Source organism: Photinus pyralis, unplaced genomic scaffold (assembly GCF_008802855.1).
Source record: "Photinus pyralis isolate 1611_PpyrPB1 unplaced genomic scaffold, Ppyr1.3 Ppyr1.4_unclustered_Scaffold7086, whole genome shotgun sequence".
NCBI classification, from domain to species: Eukaryota; Metazoa; Arthropoda; class Insecta; order Coleoptera; family Lampyridae; genus Photinus; species Photinus pyralis.
The window spans coordinates 1,741-24,744 of NW_022172085.1; the positions used below are offsets into that span (position 1 = coordinate 1,741).

The 23,004-nt window shown below is 38.9% G+C and overlaps 1 protein-coding gene across 1 annotated transcript; it reads left to right on the plus strand.

Moving 5' to 3' along the window:
• Positions 1 to 20,185: 20,185 nt before the first annotated feature.
• LOC116182702 (sodium-coupled monocarboxylate transporter 1-like) lies at positions 20,186 to 22,370 on the plus strand (the record flags this gene model as incomplete). The annotated part of the gene is made up of 9 exons (XM_031503244.1): positions 20,186 to 20,299; positions 20,343 to 20,620; positions 20,664 to 20,883; positions 20,932 to 21,072; positions 21,115 to 21,333; positions 21,378 to 21,648; positions 21,693 to 21,844; positions 21,891 to 22,103; positions 22,154 to 22,370. Coding segments are annotated over exons 1-9 (1,749 nt in total), but the record flags the coding sequence as incomplete, so codon positions are not given.
• Positions 22,371 to 23,004: the final 634 nt, after the last annotated feature.

Below are 23,004 nucleotides of genomic sequence, written 5' to 3' on the forward strand. Positions count from 1 at the left end.
CCCTATTTAATTGTTCCTTTTTCTACTCTGTACCTACCGCCTAAGTTTCGTTCCTCTATTCTTCACCCTATTTTCTCCTTGTTCTCTACCGTCCCCTACTCTATAACGTGACCCTTAAAATCGCCCGAGGACCCAGCAATATAAACAGCAAGTATTGGTACTGTCACTAAACAAATTGTGTGTATTTCCCCTCTTGTTTCGCTCCCAATCATTCCCCATATAAAAAAAATACAATCAAAATAAAGAAAGGTAACACCATGATATTTACCATTATAATTACTGCCATTTTGTAATGTGAGATCTCGCAACAAGCAGCTAAAGTATATTAAGCAGTCTGGTAATCATATATTTTCAATCGTTGATGGTTACCCGTTTATGCAATAGTTCCTACCTAGCCCCCACCCCTTTTTCCTCTCCTAGATTTTTTTTCCTAAAAAAAACCAACGCAAACAGTTTGCCTTTATTACTTATTTGAGTCAAAATTTTGTTTTATATTTTATTTTAAGTCCCAGGCGAAATTAAATATTATGTTATGCTCCTCTTAATTATTTCTCCCTTTCTTTTTAGCCTTAGCTTCTTCGACCACCAGAGGGCTATTTTCTAATTTTTTGCACGGCTCCCTAACAGGGAAACAAAAGTTAGTGGCGCCTTAAATTTTACCAGCTCTTACCAATCTAGTCTCTCCGTGAGCAGCCGCGGCCGTGGTTAGGGCTATTAGTTCTTTGTTTCCCGATTTATTTTGTGCCCCCTTTACTCAGCGTCCTTGACCACGTTACAGTTGGCTGCCCTGGTATCTGATGCACTGGTGCTACGGCAACATCGGCAGGAATGAACTCTTAAAGTTTGTGGACAATGATATAGGGTAAGACTTGGCGCTGAAGAAAGATGAATTGGTGGAATAAGAGATCTGCGAGCCTTATCTGACACACGGAGGCAAGTATGTAGGATCAACTTTCGTAGTTTTTGTCGAGTAAAGGGGGTACAGCTCGCATACGATACACGTTCAACATTCGCCACAGTAGAACAGTGTGGGCGAACGGCTCAACCGTACGATAATGATATGATTGAGGGCGCTGGGATGTCGAAAGCACTGTGGAGTAAGGCGATTCTGGCCGCAGTCTTCGTAATCAAATGGAGTCTAACGGCGGCATTGACAACCAACAAGATACCGTACGAAATGTAGTATGACCACAGTTTTGACGTCGAACTTTCGCATATTCCGTTTGAGAGCGTTCAGCTTCGGAGAAGCCGACCAACCTATAGGCGAGGAGCAAGAGCTGTTTCGTGTGCTATGGTGTCAACGACTATTGATTATGGGGCCGATGAAAGATATTTGTCGGCCGGAACATCGTCGCCGAGGAACTTCCTTTAAAAACGAGTCAAGGAGGAGCTGAGAATTCATGATAATGGTATCAGTTCGGATCATGAAACAATCTTTTGCGCCTTAAATATAGAGGTGATTAATAACCCAGCCATATATAAGACCACTCGTGATTTTTCCAATATGGATACGACGCAATTTGAAAATGACGTGCAACGAGTTCCATGGCAAAATATATTCCATATGGATAATGTTAATGATAAGGTTCAATTTCTGTGTTGGAATATGTTACACTTGGTCAATAATTACACGTCCGTTCGAACTATTAAGGTTACTAAGCGGAATGAACCTTGGATAACAACAACTATCAAAATTGCAATGAACTTACGGAATAAAGCTTTGAAAAAATTTAAGACAACTAAACTGCATACTGACTGGTCCTATTACAAAAGTTTGAGGAACCAAGTAAACTTCATGGTTAAGCAAGAAAAGGCAGCTTTTTTCAAGCACAAGATTAATTCTAACAATAAACAACTCTGGAAAGAGTTAAAGCAACTTTTATCTCCAAATAGTGTACAACCTGACTTACCCGCCCATTTAGATAATCCAGAAGCTATAAATACCTTCTTTGTAAATTCAATTCCTAACTCAAATGACCAAAACGTAACTCAGTTGATCAACTTTTATAAAAATAATAAAATAATTCATAATCAGTCTTTTAAATTCTCTACTGTCGAAACAAGCCACGTTGCGAAAATCATAAGTGGTATCAAGTCAACTGCTTATGGTTCCGATGGAATTAATATCAACATCCTAAGACTATTCTGCCCAATTATCGAACCATACCTTACTCATGTTATAAATATGGTACTTTTAACAAGTATTTATCCGGAAGCCTGGAAAAAAGCTGTGATAACTCCATTGCCAAAGACACCTCGCCCAAATGAATTTAAAGACTTGCGCCCGATAAGCATATTACCAGTGATGTCCAAAATAATAGAAAAAATAATGAATGACCAGCTCAGAGCATACGTTGACGCAAAACACATAATTCCTGATCACCAATCCGGCTTTAGGCCGAATTATAGCTGCACCACAGCTTTGATCGATACTGTCGATGACATTATTACTGCTACTGACTCCAAACTCATCTCTGTCTTGGCACTGTTAGACTATAGCAAGGCCTTTGACACTATCAATCACGGCATTCTTCTCTCTATTCTGGAAAGCATTGGATTGTCATGTCAAGCAGTGAAATTGTTTGATAGTTACTTAACTGGACGGTGTCAGTCTGTAAAAATTAAAGCTACTCAATCAGATTTTTTATCAACTTCAAAAGGTGTTCCACAGGGGTCTATTTTGGGCCCACTGCTGTTTATTATATATACTCACCAGTTTGACAAATGTATTAAGCATTGCAAATTGAAGAAGTTTGCCGATGATACACAAATGTTGTATTCATTTCGCGTAGAGGAGTATTTCACTGCTACTCGTAAAATAAATGAAGACCTTCACTCCATTGAATCAGTTTCACACATGCACTCATTATTCATAAACCCATCAAAATCTTCAATCATAGTTTTTGGGAATGAAGACAAAATCAATTCAATAAAAGACAAACTCAACTTCACTTTGCACGAGACGACCATACCTCTCCAATCTGAAGTAAAAAACTTAGGCCTCTCTATTGATAACTCTTTCAGATATAGTACACAAATTAACACTTACATAAAGAGAAGCATTATGAATTTGAAATTGTTATTCCCGCACAGAAAAACCTTACCAATTCATATAAAAGCTATGCTTTGTAACTCCCTTGTACTGTCCCACTTTAACTATTGTTCCGAAATTTATTGGTCGTCTATAACGCAAGACGTGGCAAAGCGTATCAACGGGTACAAAATAGCTGCATGCGTATGATATTCGGCATACGCAAGTTTGAGCACATCTCCCATAAGTTGAGTGATCTGAACTGGCTAGACATGAATAACAGGAGAAAACTACTATTTGCGACACTATGCCATAAGGTGCTTGTATATAAGAAACCAGCGTATCTTTATAACAAAATCCGCTTTCGAACGGACGTTCACAATTTAAATTTAAGATTTTGTGGTTTAATTTCTCCTCCTAAACACTCGACTGCTTTATTTGAACGAACCTTTCAGTATCAAATTTATAAAATTTACAATAACATACCACCTGAGTTTAAAACGTTATCAGTGTCCTTGTTTAAAAGAAAAATGTTCCTATATTTGTTAAAATCTAATTTTAATTAATTGTACAAAATACGATAGTAATAGTAATCGTCAGAACTAATCTTAACTTCGGCCGACATCCCAGAATTTAATCCTAGGCAACAAATTAGCACAACTCTGTTATTGACTTCACGGTCCCAATGGAAGACCAAGGTAGCTGACTACCAATTTGAATTGGCACCGTGTGATTTCTCCGCATCTTTGGAAACTTGTATTGTTCTCTTCATGGTATATTTTATATATAAAATGTGTGAGAAATAAAGGCTATTATGATTATTATTATTATCGGTGTTTCTTGTGAGAACTCAGGTCTAGCCTGGTTAACTAATCGCACGGATTAAAATCAAGTAACGATTAGTGTCTGTGTCTGTGTCTGGTGAAGTTATGTAGGGTCATTAAAAAAAAAAATAAAAAATAAAAAAAAAATAAAAAAAAAAATAAAAAATAAAATAAAAAAATCACACACGTACATTGGACATCTAGGGATAATGTAATTCGTACTTACCAACATACCTATTGATGGGCACAATAGCCAACGCTATCAGGAAAGAGGAAAACAAAACAAAAACAAAAATCATTATAATAATTCCTGTAATTTTATTAAATGGAGTTTATTGTGTAAGTGTTTCTTTGGCTTTGCGTTTGGGTTGAATTCGAGTGGGTTGTGATAACGTGGTGTGCTTCTGTGAAGAAGGAGTTTTGTGTTTTTTAATTGTATTTATGGTGTTTCTTTGTTCCTGAGGTCGTATTTGTGAGGTTGCTTGAGTTTTTGGTGGAGATATTGCAGTATTTTGTGAGCCTGTGTTAAGGTTTTTGCGTTTCGGTTGTATACGAGTGGGTTGTTTCTGAGAAGAAGGAGTATTGTGTTTTTTAACTGTGCTAGGGCGTGTAACTTTATTGGATGGACCTGTCTTTGTAGTACATGTTGCGTTACTTGTATTTATGATGTTTCTTTGTTCTTGAGGTTGTATTTGTGAAGTTGCTTGGGTTTTAGGTGGAGATATTTTAGTATGTTGTGAGCCTGTAGTTCTGTTAAGGTTTTTGCGTTGCGGTTGAATACGAGTGGGTTGTGATAATGTGGTGTGTTTCTGTGAAGAAGGAGTTTTGTGTTTTTTAACTGTGCTAGGGCGTGTAACTTTATTGGGTGGACCTGTCTTTGTAGTGCATGTTGCGTTACTTGTATTTATGGTGTTTCTTTGTTCTTAAAGTTGTATTTGTGTGGTTGCTTGGGTTATTGGTGGAGACGTTACAGTATTTTGTGAGCCTGTAGTGCTGTTAAGGTTGTTGCGTTTGGGTTGAGTACGAGTGGGTTGTGATAATGTGGTGTGTTTCTGTGAAGAAGGAGTTTTGTGTTTTTTAGCTGTGCTAGGTCGTGTAACTTTATTGGGTGAGGGCGTCTTTGTAGTGCATGTTGCGTTACTTGTATTTATTGCGTTTGTTTGTTCAGGAAGTTGTGTTTGTGTGGTTGGTTGAGTTAAGGGTGGAGATATTACAGTGTGTTGTGTGTCATGTTGTGAGTCTAAAGTGCTGTTTAGGCTTTTGCGTTTGGGTTGAATACTAATGGGTTGTGATAATGTGGTTTGCTTCAGAGGTGAATCTCTGATTGTAGTATATGTTGTATCATTTGTTGTACTTGTTTGTTCGGTAGGTTGTATTTGTGTGTTTGTTTGGGTTAGAGGTGGAGATATTACAGTATGTTGTGTACCGTGTTGTGAGCGAGTACTGTTGTTTACATGTATACGTTGTGGATCATTTGTGTATGTAGTATTTTGTGTTATGTTTAGAAATTTACGAACAATATGGCATGTGTTGATAATGACTGCTTTTTGTAAATGTTTGTATGTGTTTTTGTCTAAACCTAATAGTTGTAAATTGTGGTGTATTGTCTTTGGTATAACTCCAGTAGCAGTAGTAGTATTATTATTATTATTATTATTATTATTATTATTATTATTATTATTATTAATACTTCGAAGCCAAGTTGCAGCAGCTGGACCTCTATCATCGTTCTTATCAGCGAAGAAGTCATTGGGTGGATCGTCAAACGAGCGAGACTAACCCAAATAAAAAAAAATAAAAAAAATAAAATAAAATAAAATGAAATAAACTAAACATGCGGCAGTCGAAAGGATTTGGGGAAACGGATGCACCCTCATGCGGCGGTTCTTTGTCGATTGGGCATGGAAGCGTGCAAGCGGACAATGTTTTACTGACATACGGGCGTCTTACGATAGCTGGTCAACAGTGGAAGTATCTATTTTTTTTATTTCAAAAATTTCAAAATCGTTACTGATGTAGGTAACAATTTTGAAATCTACCAACTCATGTCCAAATCTGTTTGATCTTCAGAGAGTTTACGTAAACTGAGTGTTTGAAAAGGGTAAAAAGCAAATGAAGCTCTGGGTCAAACGTATCTCTTGGCGAGGTCAAAACTTTTAAGTCCGTATATCTCAAAAACGAAATCTTGGAAGAGGATACTCTCAAGGTGAAATTGGAAAGTCTTCACGAAACGTATCTGTTGGCGTCCTGAAGCTTCAAATGTGAATATCTCGTGAACGACATACCAAAAACGGCTACCCTGAAACGAAAAATTGAAGGATTGAACAGAACGTACGGCATGGAAACAAAACTTCAAATTCGAAATCTCGGAAATAGACGGTCGGAAAGGAAAATAGAAGGCCCGAACGAGACATATAATGAGTATTCTTCGTAATTGCTGCATAGACATAACTTTAAAATTCAAACTCAATCCCTCCGTAGCTGAAAGAGTATTTACGGTCTTTAAGACTATAGTTATATGTACGAGGTGGTTCAAATTCGTGGCTCATTATTAGGCTCTTCGTAACGGCGAGATATAACGGGCGATCAAAAATGAGTTGCTGTCGAGTCGCCTTTGGAAGTTCAGGTTAAGTACGATTTCCTATGTAAACAAAAATTCCAAAGGTGACTCGACAGCAACTCATTTTTGATCGCATGGTATACTGTATAGGTTAAATTGGGACCAAGTTGCGAATAAAAAAACGATTTGAAATTTTTGAAAAATCTTTGAAAATAAGAAGAAAGAGAAAAACATAAGGTTTCTAATGACGACCACATGCCCTAAATTAGAAAAAATCAAAATGGCGATCGCACTCAAAAACCACGTGTCCAAAAAATTCGTTACCCTCAAAATGTGTGAAATAATTTCAAATGGAAGCATTTTATATGTGTATATCTCAAAGGGTTTGAGCGTAAGAGCTTTCGTTCCATCTTTAATAGCGACCCTGTATGATGATTAGGTATGTATTTTAAGTAAAGCTCCAAATGCTTACCATTCTTTTTCTTAGCGATTATTTCTGACATGAAATAACATTAGCGCGTAAATACAAGATGTAGTAATTTCAGTTAAAACGACTAATTTATAATTACGTAATTAACGCCTATTTCTACTACAACAAACTTATTTCATCCAGACTAAAGCCGCCGTGCACGTTGCCGTAATCTCCTACATATGATTTGTTGCTTCGTTGCTTAATCCTTTTACACTTAGTTTCAGTGCTGTTTAGAAACCTCTAGCTATATCAAGGCGCCTTTATATAAACCTACATTCATCTTAATCCAATATACGTTTTCCAAGTAAAAATTGCTCTGTTAGAGCAAACAAATCATTTGAAAATTAGCGAGTTCCTGTTTTACCGCACTTAAGATGCAACTTTATACGTTCATGTAGCATAACGAAATATTGTTGGAAGGGTACCTATTTGAATTGAGAGTTTGGTATTGTCTTGTAAATTAGTTTGTTTCATTTTAATACGTTCAAGCGTCTATTGTTTTTGGATTCTTTTGAGTTTAAATTAAATTTAAATTTACGGTTAGGAAAAGACAAGACAACATGATTGCAGTAAACATTTGCCGCAACGCATGTGATGCTGAACTAATACTAAACATAAAAAATCTAAATCTAATCATCCTGTCACCTCCCGTTTGATCCATTTATTTCCACAACCATTTGTCTACATTAGATTTTCGTTTTACAACACAGTCTTTGTCGAGGCTAAAGATTAGCAACCAGTAATTACAAGGTGGGTACATTATATTTAAATCATGTTTTATCATTTTAGATTGTAATATTCTGCAACTGCGACATGCCTTTTACTTTGGAAGAAAATAAGTTGCTTTTGTAGCCTATTTCCGTAATAGAAATAAAGACGGGAACGGAGTTTGGACGTATTCGACTCGCCAGTGCCTGGAGGAATTTCGAGAGGCACATCCTGAACATGTCGTTGATTACAAGAACGTACACCGGCACATTTTTCGTGTAGTTAAGCGATTTGACGATACAGGAAGTGTTGCTTGTGGAAAATCCCCTGGCCACCCAAGAGTTGCTAACGAGGTGGTAGTAGAAGATGTGCCTGGGTCTTGAACAAAATCCTCAAAAGCCACTGAGACAACCTTACCAAGGAACTGGTTTGTCATACGGAACTTGTCAGAAAATAACGAGTAAAAAGTTGCATTTCTCCCTCGATTTCTACCCGCACAAAGTAACGGTCCTACAAGAAGTTCATTGTCCCGACTTTGAAAAACGTACAAATTATTGCAATTGGTTTGAAACTCTACGAGACAACAACTTAGACAAATTAGGCAAAAGTTATTTCTCGAATGAGGATTAGTGCATACGTTAATTCTCAAAACTACCGAACCTGGAGTGCTAAAAAACCGCATGTTTATCAGGACGTTTCTCTTCATCCTCTGATGGTTAGCGATGTCAAAAAGACGAATTGTAGGGCCGATAATCTTTGACAATACTGTTAATGCCAAATGTGACCGGGCAATGTTACAAGTGTTTATAATCAACTTCACGACGCCGAATTCTTAAATAGTATATTAAAGCACAAGTGTCATTTGACGAAGATTGTCGCACGAGGTAGTTTGCCGCATAAGCCGCGTAGCGGCGAATGCGGCAAAAGCCGAGTGCGACAAGTAGACAAATGACACGTGTGCTTTATACTATTTTTTTCTATTTCGACTTTTATTTTAAATAATAAATTATACAAATTATAAATATTGCCTTTAGGCGTTGTTAGGTAATTTTAAACTATCATTCAGTGTATGTTGGTAATAGACACAGTTCATTTATTTTCACGTTGACTAACCTGATTCCTGTATTTTCAAACTTCAAACTTTTAATTATTTGGTCATAATTCCATTTTGCGGCAGTTATGATGAATACGGATGACAAACACGTCTCTTGTACCGCACCAGAGATCCAAGAGATTGCCAATGAAGCGACGTTAAATTTACTGCCTGTAAAATCGAAAGTAAAGTACGAGGAGTACAACATTTTTGAAAACTGGCTGGCCGAGAAGGGAGTTCAAAAAGTAAGCAAGAATGTACTGCTGGCATATTTTACTGCGCTAAGTAAAAATAAAAAAAGTTCTACCCTTTGGAGTATATACCTATTCAAAATTAATCGGAATTAATACAATCGGTCAAGTTCCTCGTACGTTATTTACACTTTATAGGTTATGTTTAGTTTTGATTTGACGGATACCGTTGACAGCAAAAAAGCGAGGGATACCAATCCAACAAAATAAAAAAAATAATGCGTTTCTATTTCTTTCGGCATCATTTCTGTCTAGAAACGCACGCAAACTGGGCCAATCAAGTACGGTTTTGGTATTGTTTCCACATCGAAATAGAAAAACGTTATTTTGATGACCGAATTGTTGGAACAAACCTGATCTAACGCCCTTGGATTACTTTTTATTTGGGTATCTAAAATAGTATATTAAGTATGGAGAACGGTAAGGGATTTTTACCGTTCGAAGACAATTGTTTGGAGGAGGAGCGAAGCGACGACTCCAATTATTGTCTGAGAACGGTAACCCTTAACGTTCGACGTGCTTATAACATTTTTGGCGCGATCGAAATTAAAATTATGCAACCAATATAAATATGCACTAAGAAATTAACGAGCAGAATAAATCGAAATGATCGAAGTGGTATGGTGTATATCACTAGGTAACCAGTTTATTTGTCAAAATTGAAGATAATAATTTCATAAAAATGTGCATGTGTCTGATGTAGTTTACTAGCTTTGAACTTCCTTTATGACTTTATGAGCGTCTTGCTATAGGAAACAACAGCACAAATTGTACGTTTAATGTACCTAACAATAATTAAAGATTAAATGTAATGTAAGACTGTTAATTTTTAAAAAGGCGTCGGTAAGTATTTTTGCTGTTCTGTTTTTAGATCGGTAAGTAATTTTGGCGTCGTCGTAATCATAGCAACTGGTAAATTCTACCTACTGTCATGGAAACACCCATGGTAAATAGTCAGAAATGACCGATCGCGCAAAAAACGTTATTTATATTGCTGTTTGCACTGATCCGCAGGACAGAAAGACCGCACACATAACACCAAAACAAAATCCTAGCTAGCTCTTTCCCTTTACTTATTAACACGGCACAAAACTGCTCCCCAGCACAGAGGAGATTCGACTCTGCTCTCAGTTAACCTGTTAACTTCTAAGAGATAGTGAGTCTGACCAAATACGTTAAACTCCAAACTGAACTTCTAAATTTTGAATAATTAAAAGAACCTTGGGCAACCATTGAATAAAAACACAGGTAATTTAGAAAAAACGTCGGTGTGAATGGGAGATTTAATGTGAGGATTACAAAAGTGCGATTTAATCGTAACACACAAAAGGAAAATGGTACAAAAATCACAAACAATTATTATAAATAGCCTAAAGTTAAGACTACTACTTACATTACTTGTCCTGGAATTGTAATCCAAATAAAAGGTATCTGTATATACAGTTCACAAAAACAATTTTCACAGAACACACCTTATACTAACGACCTTGAGTAATCGCAGCATCTTCTCTTCGGGTAGAAGAGGGCGTTAAAAAAAAACTCAACTTCAAACTGAGTCACGTTGAAAACACACTTATGGAGGCACTTCTCCTTGCAAAACCTTTGATGGGCAAAACTTCAAAACGTAGAACAAAAACTAGCCGCAAATTCGGCTTCCGGCAACGGAAACGGAATTTCTTCGAACTTCAAACTCATTAGGCAAAGCTTTCAATGCTAGCTGTCGCTTCAACACAAATACTCCACGATGGAACTAGCACAAGGCAAAATAAATGCTTCTACGAAACGTGCTGAAGTATCAAAGAGCTAAATTAAATTGCCCGCACTTTGGCCCTAAACTTGGCGTAAAGCTGATTTTAAACACTTCAACGAAACATAGTTCCGCTCTCAACGTGGCAAATAGTCCAAGAGCCCAGTAGGAAAGTATACCTTGAACGTCCGGACGATTCTAATAATTTTCATTGGATTCGCCATAAAAAGTTGTATTAGAATCGACAACGGTGCCGGCGAAAATCCTGCCGAAAGCAATTAAAAAAAAATTAACTTCGCCCCTTATTTTTGGAAAATGTACTTTATTGTCCCGGACGTTCAGGAAGAGTACTAAAGGGTGCATATGGATGAGTTTTATCGGAAAAAGTCACGGTGCCGGGGTGCAACTTGCCGCAACCCTTGGCACCGAGACTACAAACGGGGTGGTAAATCGTACTAAACTACCTTTTTCTCCCGGACCAAAATGACCTATATGAAATATGTAGCTTGCGATTATACGAATATAAAAAACCAACGGTGCCGACTCTCAGGATGCCGGGAGTCCTCGGCACCGTCGATGGAATCCGGGCGCGCGCGAACCTATTGACATTGCGAAAATTGAAAAATTTCAAGAATTTACGTCACTTAAGTATGTATTCGGTGAAAAAATGTAACAGCGTGGATACCGCGAGATCAAATATGTTCCACAAAATTTTCTCGACGAGAAAAGATTCTGAGAAACTCGTCAAGAAAATCAGAGGATTTGATTCGCGAACGCGAATTGCGGGTGAACGGGGCATCGGAAGTGGGTACCGTCAAAGGGAATGTGGTATCCTTCGACAACTTTTATTCATGGTTGAGTCAAAAGTGGCTAATAGAATACTGATATGCCACACAAAAATGCGCTGCAGTCCCTTCGATCCCACACGAGGACTTTGATAATTTTTTATATTCGTATAATCGCAAGCTACATATTTCATATAGGTCATTTTGGTCCGGGAGAAAAAGGTAGTTTAGTACGATTTACCACCCCATTTGCAGTCGCGGTGCCAAGGGTTGCGGCAAGTTGCGCCCCGGCACCGTGACTTTTTCCGATAAAACTCATCCATATGCACCCTTTAGTACTCTTCCTGAACGCCCGGGACAATAAAGTACATTTTCCAAAAATAAGGGGCGAAGTTAATTTTTTTTTAATTGCTTTCGGCAGGATTTTCGCCGGCACCGTTGTCGATTCTAATACAACTTTTTATGGCGAATCCAATGAAAATTATTAGAATCGTCCGGGCGTTCAAGGTATACTTTCCTACTGGGCTCTTGGACTAAAAAGGCTGATTTAAATTCTTCAAAGAAACGTAGTTCTGCGCCAACTGTGGCTAAAAGCGACGCTTTTCTTCTTGACGTGCTATTTAAGGCGAAACCCTTCTTCCGAAAATCAAAACTATATCAACCAATCATAGAGAGTTGACTACAAATACTATCCCCTCAACGTACCTTAATAGAACAAAAATAGAGGTCGAATAATTTTTATGAAGTAATTTCAAATAATTTGGTAACTAATAGGTGGATAAACATGTAGCTGTGATATTTTACTGTGATATAACTGTGATAGATACCCGTATATTATTTATTGTATAGTGCTTATTTAATATATTTTGTGATCTGCTAATTGTCAATATGCCTGTGCAGATATGTAATTACATATTCATTTACTTTTCATAATGACTGAAAAAATTATTCAATGGAACTGTAACGGTGTTGTCCAAAAATATTGTGATCTTAAAACATTATTGACAAATCAAGAGCCTGTTTGCGTATGTCTGCAAGAGACACATCTAAAGCACCGTCAGCCTTACCAGCTAAAAGATTACAATATTATAAGAAAGGACGACGTGATTGATGATAGGGCTAGAGGTGGTGTTGCCATATTGACGCGTCAAGATGTACGGTTTCAGCCAATACTGCTGAACACTGGACTTCAGGCAGTGGCGGTACGTATATCATACCCGATCGTTTTATCGGTATGCAGTCTCTATTTGCCGAGAAACGATTGGGAAGTGGTGGACCTCTTGGATCAACTCCCGGCACCGTTTTTACTTACCGGGGATTTTAATGCCCACAACCCTTTGTGGGGATCCCAGACGAGGGACAATAGAGGCTTTAAGGTAGAAGAGTTATTGGAGCGTGATGACGTCACATTACTAAATACAGGAGCTCCTACCTATTCTAACACCAGATCACTTAACTTTCATGCGATCGATCTTACTCTCGCCTCGCCTATTTTAGCAACTCGTTTTGGATGGACACCTCTAGACGATCTACATAATAGCGACCACTTTCCTATAATCATACAAACTGGCATCCCAAAGTATCCTGTAAAAACTACTCTTAGATGGGACCTGAATAGGACCGATTGGCCTCTATTCGAGGAGCATATGTCAGCAATCACGATTACCTATGGGGAGCTTTCGCGGGGAGTGCAAACGTTTACGGATGCCGTGTTACGAGCGGCAAGACTATCCAGTCCAAAAGTGGGTGGTCGGCGAATCGATAAAAGAGTTCCTTGGTGGTGCCCCGAGGTGAGCGAGGCGATCAAAAGGAAGAAGAGGGCATTCAACACGTTTCGACGTCATCCTACACCCGAAAACCTTGTCTCTTTTAAGCGGGCTAGAGCAATCGCGCGTCGTATTACGCTAGAACGAAAACGAGCATCATGGGAGAATTATGTCTCGACGATAGGGGCGAGCACCTCCGTGTCTGAGGTTTGGAAGAAGATAAAGGCAGTGGCAAATGGCAAGAGGTTCCAGTCCATTAATCAAATTAAAGTGAAGGACGGAATTGTCACGACCTCCCCCGAATCCATTGCCGAAGCTATAGCCGAACACTTTGAAGAAGCTAGCAGCTCTCGGAATTACCAATCCCCTTTTCGAGAAGATAAAAATGACCGCGAAGTTCCGCTTGAATTCGGGAACGGCGATGAGGTACCTTATAATATACCGTTCACCATGACAGAGTTTGATGAGGCTTTACGACTTTGCAAATCTGGAGCTCCTGGTTTAGATATTATCCCTTACGCTTTTATTCGTCATCTTCCTCCTGTTGCAAAAATGTCATTACTGCAACTGTACAACAAAGCGTGGGCAGAAAATACTTACCCTAGCCAATGGAAGGAGGCGATGGTTGTTCCAATCCTTAAAAGTGGTAAAGATCCTTTGGCTCCGTCGAGCTATAGGCCCATAAGTCTGACATGTTGTATGGGCAAACTTTTTGAGAGGATGGTCAGCAACAGACTAATGTGGTACCTGGAGACTCACAGCTGCCTTGCCGAATATCAGGCGGGATTCCGCCGGAACCGCTCTACCATTGACCAGCTAGTATATCTGGAGCATGTTGTACAGACCGCGTTCAAAGATAGGCAACATACGATAGCTCTATTCTTTGATCTTGAAAAAGCGTATGACATGACGTGGCGCTATGGCATCATACAGAAGCTACACGGATGGGGTCTGAGGGGACGTCTGCCTCTTTTTCTTGCAGACTATCTGCGAAATAGAAGTTTTAGGCTCAAGTGTGGGGATGTCTTGTCACGACGTAGGGTTATGGAGAATGGCATTCCCCAGGGATCGCCTCTGAGTGTTACTTTGTTTGCGGTGGCTATTAACGACATCGCGGCGAATATTGACCGAAATGTGAAATGTTGCCTTTATGTGGACGACCTAGCGATATTCTGCTCGGGTGCCACGGTCGGCCGAATAACAACAACGCTCCAACCAACTGTAAATCAAATAATTGAAAATGCTGAGAAAGACGGATTTAGATTCTCAAGAGATAAAACGAAGTGCGTGCATTTTTGCCGACTTAGACGACCGCATTACGACCCAGTTATCTTCTTTAAAAATGTTCCTCTATCAATAACTAGAACGGTGAAGTTTTTGGGGCTGGTGATCGATGACCAATTAAGATGGAACCAACACATCAACGAGTTAGTCGATCGGTGCAAGGCGGCAATCAATGTGCTTAAGGTGCTCTCGAGTACTAGATGGGGTGCCGATACTGATACTCTACTAAATATCCATCAATCCTTGATACTCTCAAAGATGGATTATGGGTGACAAGTTTATGGTTCGGCTCGCAAGTCGGCTTTGGCCAGACTGGACCCTGTACACCACCGGGGGATAAGGTACTCGCTGGGTGCGGTCCATACCAGCCCCCTGAATAAATTGTATACAGAATCTGGATTATCGGCACTGTCACGCAGACGAGATAAGTTAATTAGTGGATACGCGGCAGGAATCCGAGCCCAACCGAATCATCCTAATTATGATCTTTTGTTTGGGGAAAAGCGAGGTTTCATTGACAGGCCCTCCATTACTAGGCCGACGGGAGTGAGAGCGTTGGAACTGCTTGACAAGTTGAATATTGACGTCCCTCATGTGTCCCCGATTGGACATGGAGAGGTTCCATATTGGACGATGCCAGAAATTGAAGTTAATCTCCAGCTTGCTGAGTACCGGAAGGAGATTACGTCGCCGACAATATTTAGGAATTCTTTCAATGCTTTGCTGGACCAATATCGCGAATTAACTGCGATCTATACAGATGGATCACTTACTCATTCAGGAGCAGGTAGTGCCATATGCGTCGGTGATTCGTCGTATGGGTGGACACTTTCTCCCATGTATTCAAGTTATGGAGCAGAGTTGTATGCGTTGTGGCAAGCTCTCCTCTACTCCTCTTTTCAGAAAGGACGCGGATTTCTAATAGCATGTGATAACGTCAGTGTCCTTGTCAGTTTAAGAAACCTTTTCTCCCGTGATCCTCTTATACAGAGAATTCAGGCCCTATATAAGGATCTTAGTGAGATGGATAGGAGAATCGTATTTGCGTGGGTACCCGGCCATGTAGGTATAGAGGGTAACGAATCGGCCGATGCAGCAGCTAAACAAGCTGCAGGAGGAGATCGTATAGATGTCAGCGAGTTAAGACATGTAGGTCTAAAAATGGCTCTAAGAGCGGCAGTAGGTGTCCTGAAAAGATGGAAACCGCCCCTAGAGTTAACTCGAAGGGAACGAGTAAAAATACATCGTGTGCGGATAGGCCACACTGATCTCACTCACACATTCCTATTACGTGGTGAGCCTCCTCCCCTATGTCTTTACTGTGGGGAACAGATCACTGTCGAACACATTTTACATGTGTGTCCCCAGTTGGCGATCAGTAGGGGACGTTTTGAGCTACTTGCGAACCCACTAGAAATGACCCGAACAGCTGGAAATATCAGAAAATTAATAGCTTTTTTAAAGGAAATTGATGTATTCGGAAAACTATAAGTAGTTTTGCGTAGGTTAGACATATAATAGGCTAATGACCTTAGCTGTCGATGCCTTTAATAAAAAAAAAAAAAAACTAATAAATGTTATTTACATAATTGCTTTTATTAAACATTTTAAGGTTATTATTAGTATAACTGGAGTATCATTTGTGTTGCGGCAAATGTTATATTTCATAAGAGCGGTATACATGCAATAATTAATGATCGCTCTGTATATCAGTGTCCAATTTTCAATATTACTTAGTTTTTAACAGCAAATGCCGTGACATTTATGGTTTAAATGCTAACTTTTTGAAGCATAATGCTGGTTTATTCGTCGAACCCCTGACGGCCATCTTTACTCTAATAACACTGGAGAGTTTCCTCAGTTACTGAAACTTGTCATTCTAATACCCAAGAAGGGTACCCAGGTCGACATAATTTCATACCAATTTCGATTGTCGCTATTTTTTTGAAAGTACTGGAATCGAATTTCTACAAGCAAATGATGTCGCTTCTTCTGCCATATAGGGTGTAGGTAACCAGCTATTTCTACGTCTGAACTGCATAGAACGATTTTATAAATTCGAAAAGAAACACCTTGACTATTTTCTGGTTACTGCAATTTCATTAGGAGCCCCAGCAGGGGCGTAATTGGGGCCCGGGCAGCATGAAGCTTGCGCGGGGGGGGGGCCTATGGGGACCCCTCCTTGGTCACCCTAGTTGAGAAAAATTTGAAAAAAACATGTTAAGTATAATTTAAATTATTAGATTACCTATATATAAGATAGGTAGATATTCGCTCACTCCAAGGCAACATTGGTTTTTTGGTAAAAAGCAAGATGATAATTTTCAAAATAAGATATAATCCGAATAGCGGTTCTCTTGATAGTTACTTAACAAATATTTCTTTTCTAAATTTATATCCTGTCCGAAGCGGCAAACGCTTGATTAAAACTTACAACGTTTGTAAAAATGTTTATTTGTTACTCAGTTGTAAACTTTGATTAACAAGACAAAACGCAAACGGGTAAACGTCATCTTTAAACGCTACTGACTTGTAAAACTGACAGCTGACGTGTAAAAATTTTACAAGTTAGTAATCTAGTAATTTCATTGGCCAGATTTAATGCAAAGTCTCTTTTACATGGATAATATGATATTTTAGACATTTCTTCGAGATCAATTTAAGAACTAATTATTTACGTTTACAAATGAGTAACAAATAAAATATTGTACAATATACGCCAGATAATAGTTTTTACTGGGTCTAGGAGATGACGGACTCGCCTGACGGCTATCCAGTCAATTTCTCCTATCGCCAGTAAAAACTCACTTACCTGGCTAATAATATAAAATACTATTATTTGTTACTCAGTTGTAAACGTTGATTAACAAGACAAAACGCAAACGGGTAAACGTCATATTAAACGCTACTGACTTGTAAAACTGACAGCTGACGTGTAAAAATTACTGTAAAAAGTTAGTAGTCTAGTAATTTCATTGGCCAGAATTAATGCGAAGTCTCTGTTACATGGAAAATTTTTTGCTTACTTAGAAATCCAATGAAATTTGTATATTTGAGGTCATGTGAATAAAAATATCCAATTACAGCAACATTACACTGATAACAGATCCCATGGGCTGTTTTCACTTCGTTGCTACAGATACGCATGAATGTCAATTTTGAAATTTTGAAACGAAATTATCGAGTCAAATACACCCAGAAATACTGTATACAGTAAGAAATTTGTTTGGAAAGCTTTTATGGACTTTTGCAGTATTAGAAATTATGAATTAGATGGAAGCCGAACGGTAGAAGAATTGGCGTCAATTTTAAAAGATTGGGCCGTGAATATGAGAAGAAAAGATGGTACGCAGTTTAAAGAAGCTTCGGTCAAAACTATGTGGAATGTAACAAGTAAGCTTTTACAAGAAAAGTATTTTAAGGAAAGTAATGTTATAATTGACCCGTTCAAAAGTGTTGTATTTCACAAGCGCGAGCGGCCCGCGATTGAGCACGGCGAAAACTGCAGTCTGATCCTACTAAAAGAAAACAAAGTTCTGTAGCATTAAGTTTGACAGAAGTAACAAACATGATCAATTTGTGGGATGAAGAAACTCCTGAAGGGCTGCAACGGAAATTCTACTATATAGCCGCGATAGAATTAGCTTGGAGAGGTGGGGAAGCTGCTTCATGCTTAACGGACTTTTTTTGTATCGAAACAAGTAACGATGGGTCTGAAACAAATCGAATTGAATATAATCCTATATTTAGCAAGACTTGCCAAGGTGTATCAAAAATGTTCACACAAAGCAAATTTTTAGTGAAAAACGATGACGCAACATTTGTCCTGTCAGATTGTATAATAAATTAATTTCAAAAAGAGGCTCAAATATTAAAACAAACAGATTGTTTTTAAGACCAAATCGTCACTGGAAATCGAAAAACGATCACTGGTATGACAATATGCCTATATAGGGAAAAATACAATTCAACACTGGACAAAATCATCTGCAGAAGCAATTGGCTTAAATACTCAAGAGAAAAAGATTACGGGTGGAATTCATAGATATTACTTAAGTTACACTTACACTTTACTCATACTTAGCGCGTACTTAGTGGTATTCAAAGATATAGTTAAGGTGACGCATGACATTATAGCTATAGTAACGCGCGAAATTCGGACAGATACTAGCAGTAAATATAAGTTCCACTTAAACAAAACTAAGTGTGCACTTAGTAAAGTGTAAGTCTAACTTAAGTAATGTCTATGAATTCCACCCTACAAATCACTCGAACAGATCAACCGCAGTTAGTCAACTGGCAAAAAATGGGGTTCAAGAGCAGCAGCTCATAAAGATTACAGGCCACAACAACGCTAACTCCATAAAACCTTACTTAAATATTGACCAAGAACATCACAACCTAATTATTAACAGCATGCGTGAAAATACATCGTCGTCAGTTATTGAAACTAACACCTCTGGGTCTTCGTTTAATTTTTCGAATTGTTCATTTACTAATTGTACCTTTAAATAAATAATTTTTAATTAATAAGTAAGGTTGCTATTGACAACGTGCGCGAAATCGTCAACAGTGAAAAAAAGTATTTCGTGCACGTGACAAAGTTGAACTTAAACAGCAAATTTAATTAACAATCGGTTCAGTTGTAGAAAAAATCGCGAAGTTATTTCGCGATTTTGACTGATATTTTGACTCGGCTTCGCCTCGTCAAAATACCTTCAGTCTCAATGCGCGAAATTGAACTTCCCGCTCTTGTTATATAAATAACTATTGTGTTTGTATTTATTTCCGCCTACTGCCTCGGTCTGTTTCCAAGCAACAAGCTTTTGAAGTCTGTTATGAAATTTTTTCGTACAATTATCAATGTCCTTGGGTTATTACTACTGATAACATGATATTTTAGACATTTCTTCAAGATCAATTTATCAACTAATTATTTACGTTTACTATTGTTTACAAATGAGTAACAAATAAAATATTGTACATTATACGCCAGGTAATAGTTCTTACTGGCTCTAGGAGATGACAAGCTCGCCTAACGGCTCGCTAGTCAACTTCTCCTATCGCCAGTAAAAAACTCACTTACCTGGCTAATAATGTAAATTACCTTTTTGTTGTTTTGCAAAATGGAATCTTTTGGTTTTATCTTTACGCTTACACTAGTACGTGACTTTCGACAATTTAGTAATACCATAGTGTAATTCTATTATTTACACTAAGGTAATACCTATTTACCTAGTTTTGCACATTAGTTTAAAATAGTATAAATGTAAACTAATTTAAGTTTTTCACACTTTATTTCTTTACGTTAACACAAAAAAGGACAATACGAAATATTGGAGCGTCTATATCGTCTTAAATTAATCTCCGAATGCCCAATTGTCCACCGGTGCGGTGTTCGGTGTCGCCAACGCCAAGTGAGAAAAAAAAAAGGGGGGGGGGAGAGCAACAAGTTTGTTGCGCCACTGAGTTCCACTTTAAAATAGTCTGTTAATAATGCAAGATTGCAACGCACTGCAATTTGTGATTCCGACACTTTTTTTATCACGAGCGCTCCACTTCTGCATTTTGCAACACTCACAACGCAACAGTACAGTACAATACTGAACTCGAGATGTTTGCAACAATCGACTATATTTTATTTGCTGGGACGATAATCGTTAGCCTATGTATCGGGATTTATTTCGGATTTTCGAAAAAGTCTCAAACTACAGACGAATATCTTTTAGGCGGTCGAGAGATGCAGGTTATTCCTATCTCAGTGTCGCTCGTTGCAAGGTGAGAATGCATACAATTTTGCAAATTTACGCTAAATTTTCAGTTACATTTCCGGACTGACGGTCTTAGGAGTTCCCTCCGATGTTTATGTTTACGGCGCAAATACCGTATGGGTGTGTCTGTCGATCGTGATCGCGTCCATTGTGGGTTATTTCGTTTTCATACCCGTGATATTAAAGTTGCAGGGCCCTACTATTTTTGAGTACTTCGAATTGCGGTTTGATCGAAAACTCAAAGTCATGGCTACGTGCATGTATACCCTGCAGATCTTACTGTACAGTCCAGTGGTGGCGTATATTCCAGCAATAGCGTTTTCGCAAGGTAAACAGCCAGTTTAAATCATATAATACTCTCCCCTTTTTAGCAACCGGCATTAATCCACATGTTATTATCCCAGTTGTTTGCGCTACTTGCGTGTTATATACATGCGTTGGGGGTTTTAAAGCGGTAATTTGGACGGATGTGTTTCAGTTCCTAGGGACGATTACATCAATTGTTGCAGTGCTCATTTTTGGAATACAATCAGTAGGAGGAATCGGTGAGGTGTACAAAAAGGCTTCGCGAGGTCATCGCTTGGATTTCAAGTAAATCCTCATTGAACAGATCTATAATACCTACTAAAATAATTAAAGTTTCAGTATGGACCCTACGCAACGCGATGGATTTTGGCAGATGGCTATAGGATTTGCGACACACTGGATTTACAATCTCACGTTGCAACCCGCTGCCGTTCAAAAGTACCTTTCACTCCCCAAATCGGGCGATATCAAAAGGTACCTCATACTTGAGCAAACGCAACTACTTCACATTCCCAGGGTGATGTTTTTTCAGTGCTGCGGGTTGATCGTGGTCAACGTTCTGGCCGTGTTGATTGGGATTACAGTTTACGCAAAATATGCTACATGCGACCCAATTTCAACTGGCAAGGTAACTCGAGTCGATCAAATCTTACCTTATTTCGTCATGGATATTAGTCAAACTGTTCCCGTTTTACCAGGAATTTTTATTGGTGGAGTTTTCAGTGCTGCGTTAAGGTATAGGCGTCTCCTTAAATCCTGAAAATGATCGCTCTTCCTAGCACACTTTCATCCACGTTCAATTCACTAGCGGCAACGGTTTACAGTGACTTGGTCTCACTCCTTATCTCCAAGGAAGCAAAACAAGACAAAGAAGGTCGCATTTTGAAGCTGATTGTGATAACATCTGGTGCGATCTGCATCGGATTAACCTTCTTTGTAGATCACATGGGAAGTTTATTGGCATTTGTGAACGCCTCCATAGGATTAATTTACGGAATAATTGTTGGTCTCTTTGCCCTAGGTGTTATTGCACCAGTTACCAACTCAAAGGTGAGCCATCAGATGTAGCACTCATGTACAAAGAAAAATCCTAGGGCGCCTTCCTTGGAGCACTATCCAGTTTCTTGGTGGTTGGTACCATTGCAGGTCTGAATCAGTGGCACTCATTTAAAGGTAGACTTGGCAACTTTGCCCAGCCAATCTCCCTTGAAGGATGTAATGCGCATGTTAATATTACAACAGCACGGTAAGGCCAGAATTATGCTTTTAGCTGGTATAATGCTCAATTTTAGCACGGTATTAGACTCGGAAAAACCATTTGTACTTCTCCGACTGTCTTTTTGGTACAACCCCTTTGTCAGCACCATGGTGGTAATTCTAGTTGGACTTTCAGTGAGCTATTTGACCAAAGTGAGTAAGTGGAACTCTAGTAATAACAACTGTAAAACCCCTGTGAAGTACAATGCTGCAATAACGCACTGTGATGAATGTACCTATAATTTCTAGTTAGTGCTTGTAATACAAAAGGAAAAGCTATTTTGTTACTTTCACATAGCAAAGAAACAACTTCTACTCATAATTTTCCCTGGTGCCGAAACGGCATTAACTTGAGGTGGAGAGTACGTCAGTGTAACCACCACAACACCAGCAGCTGCTACAAGAACAACTGCTGTAAGAAGCTACGGAAGCATCACCGCCCAGGCCCCCAAGTCAACCTGTGGTCAGTGCTTGCTCCAGAATTAGCAATTCACCCGGGCCGATTTGGTGCTGGGGTGAGTTTGGGGCGTGAAGCGATAGATAGGTATTGCCTCGATACATAAGTACGAAAAAGAAATTTATACAAATAAACCTGCAACACTGTAGGGCGACTGATATATTACTTTAGCCAGGACAGGACACAAGAACCCTGGGTCGTTAAATCAAGGGTTTCTGGCCTTGGAGGAACAAAAGGAACCGTTTTCTTTCATATACGGCATGACAAACATGTATTTATGTCCGTGTGATCACGATTATGTTAAGTTGTAACATAAGCTAAAACAGTTATAGCATCAGTATATCTCCCGTCAGATTCTGTCAACCTACCTCCCAGATGGCAGAACTGATAGACCACTGAGAAAGCAATTAACACCTCATTATAGAGTGGGGGCGCACTAACGTCAATCCTAGGGGTAAGTCATTACTTGAATATCTGAGAAGTACAAATCTAGAGATTCCCAATCGGAGCAGCAAACCCACGTTCGTAACTACCCGAAGCAAGACTATAATTGATCTCAGTCTGGCATCATCAAGTATCTCTCACCACACGAACTGGCAAGTCACTCCTGAAACGCCTATGTCAGATCATAAGAAGAATTTCAATTGAAATCAACTGCATGGGAGCCGTCCCAAAGGGTTATTGCAATCTCA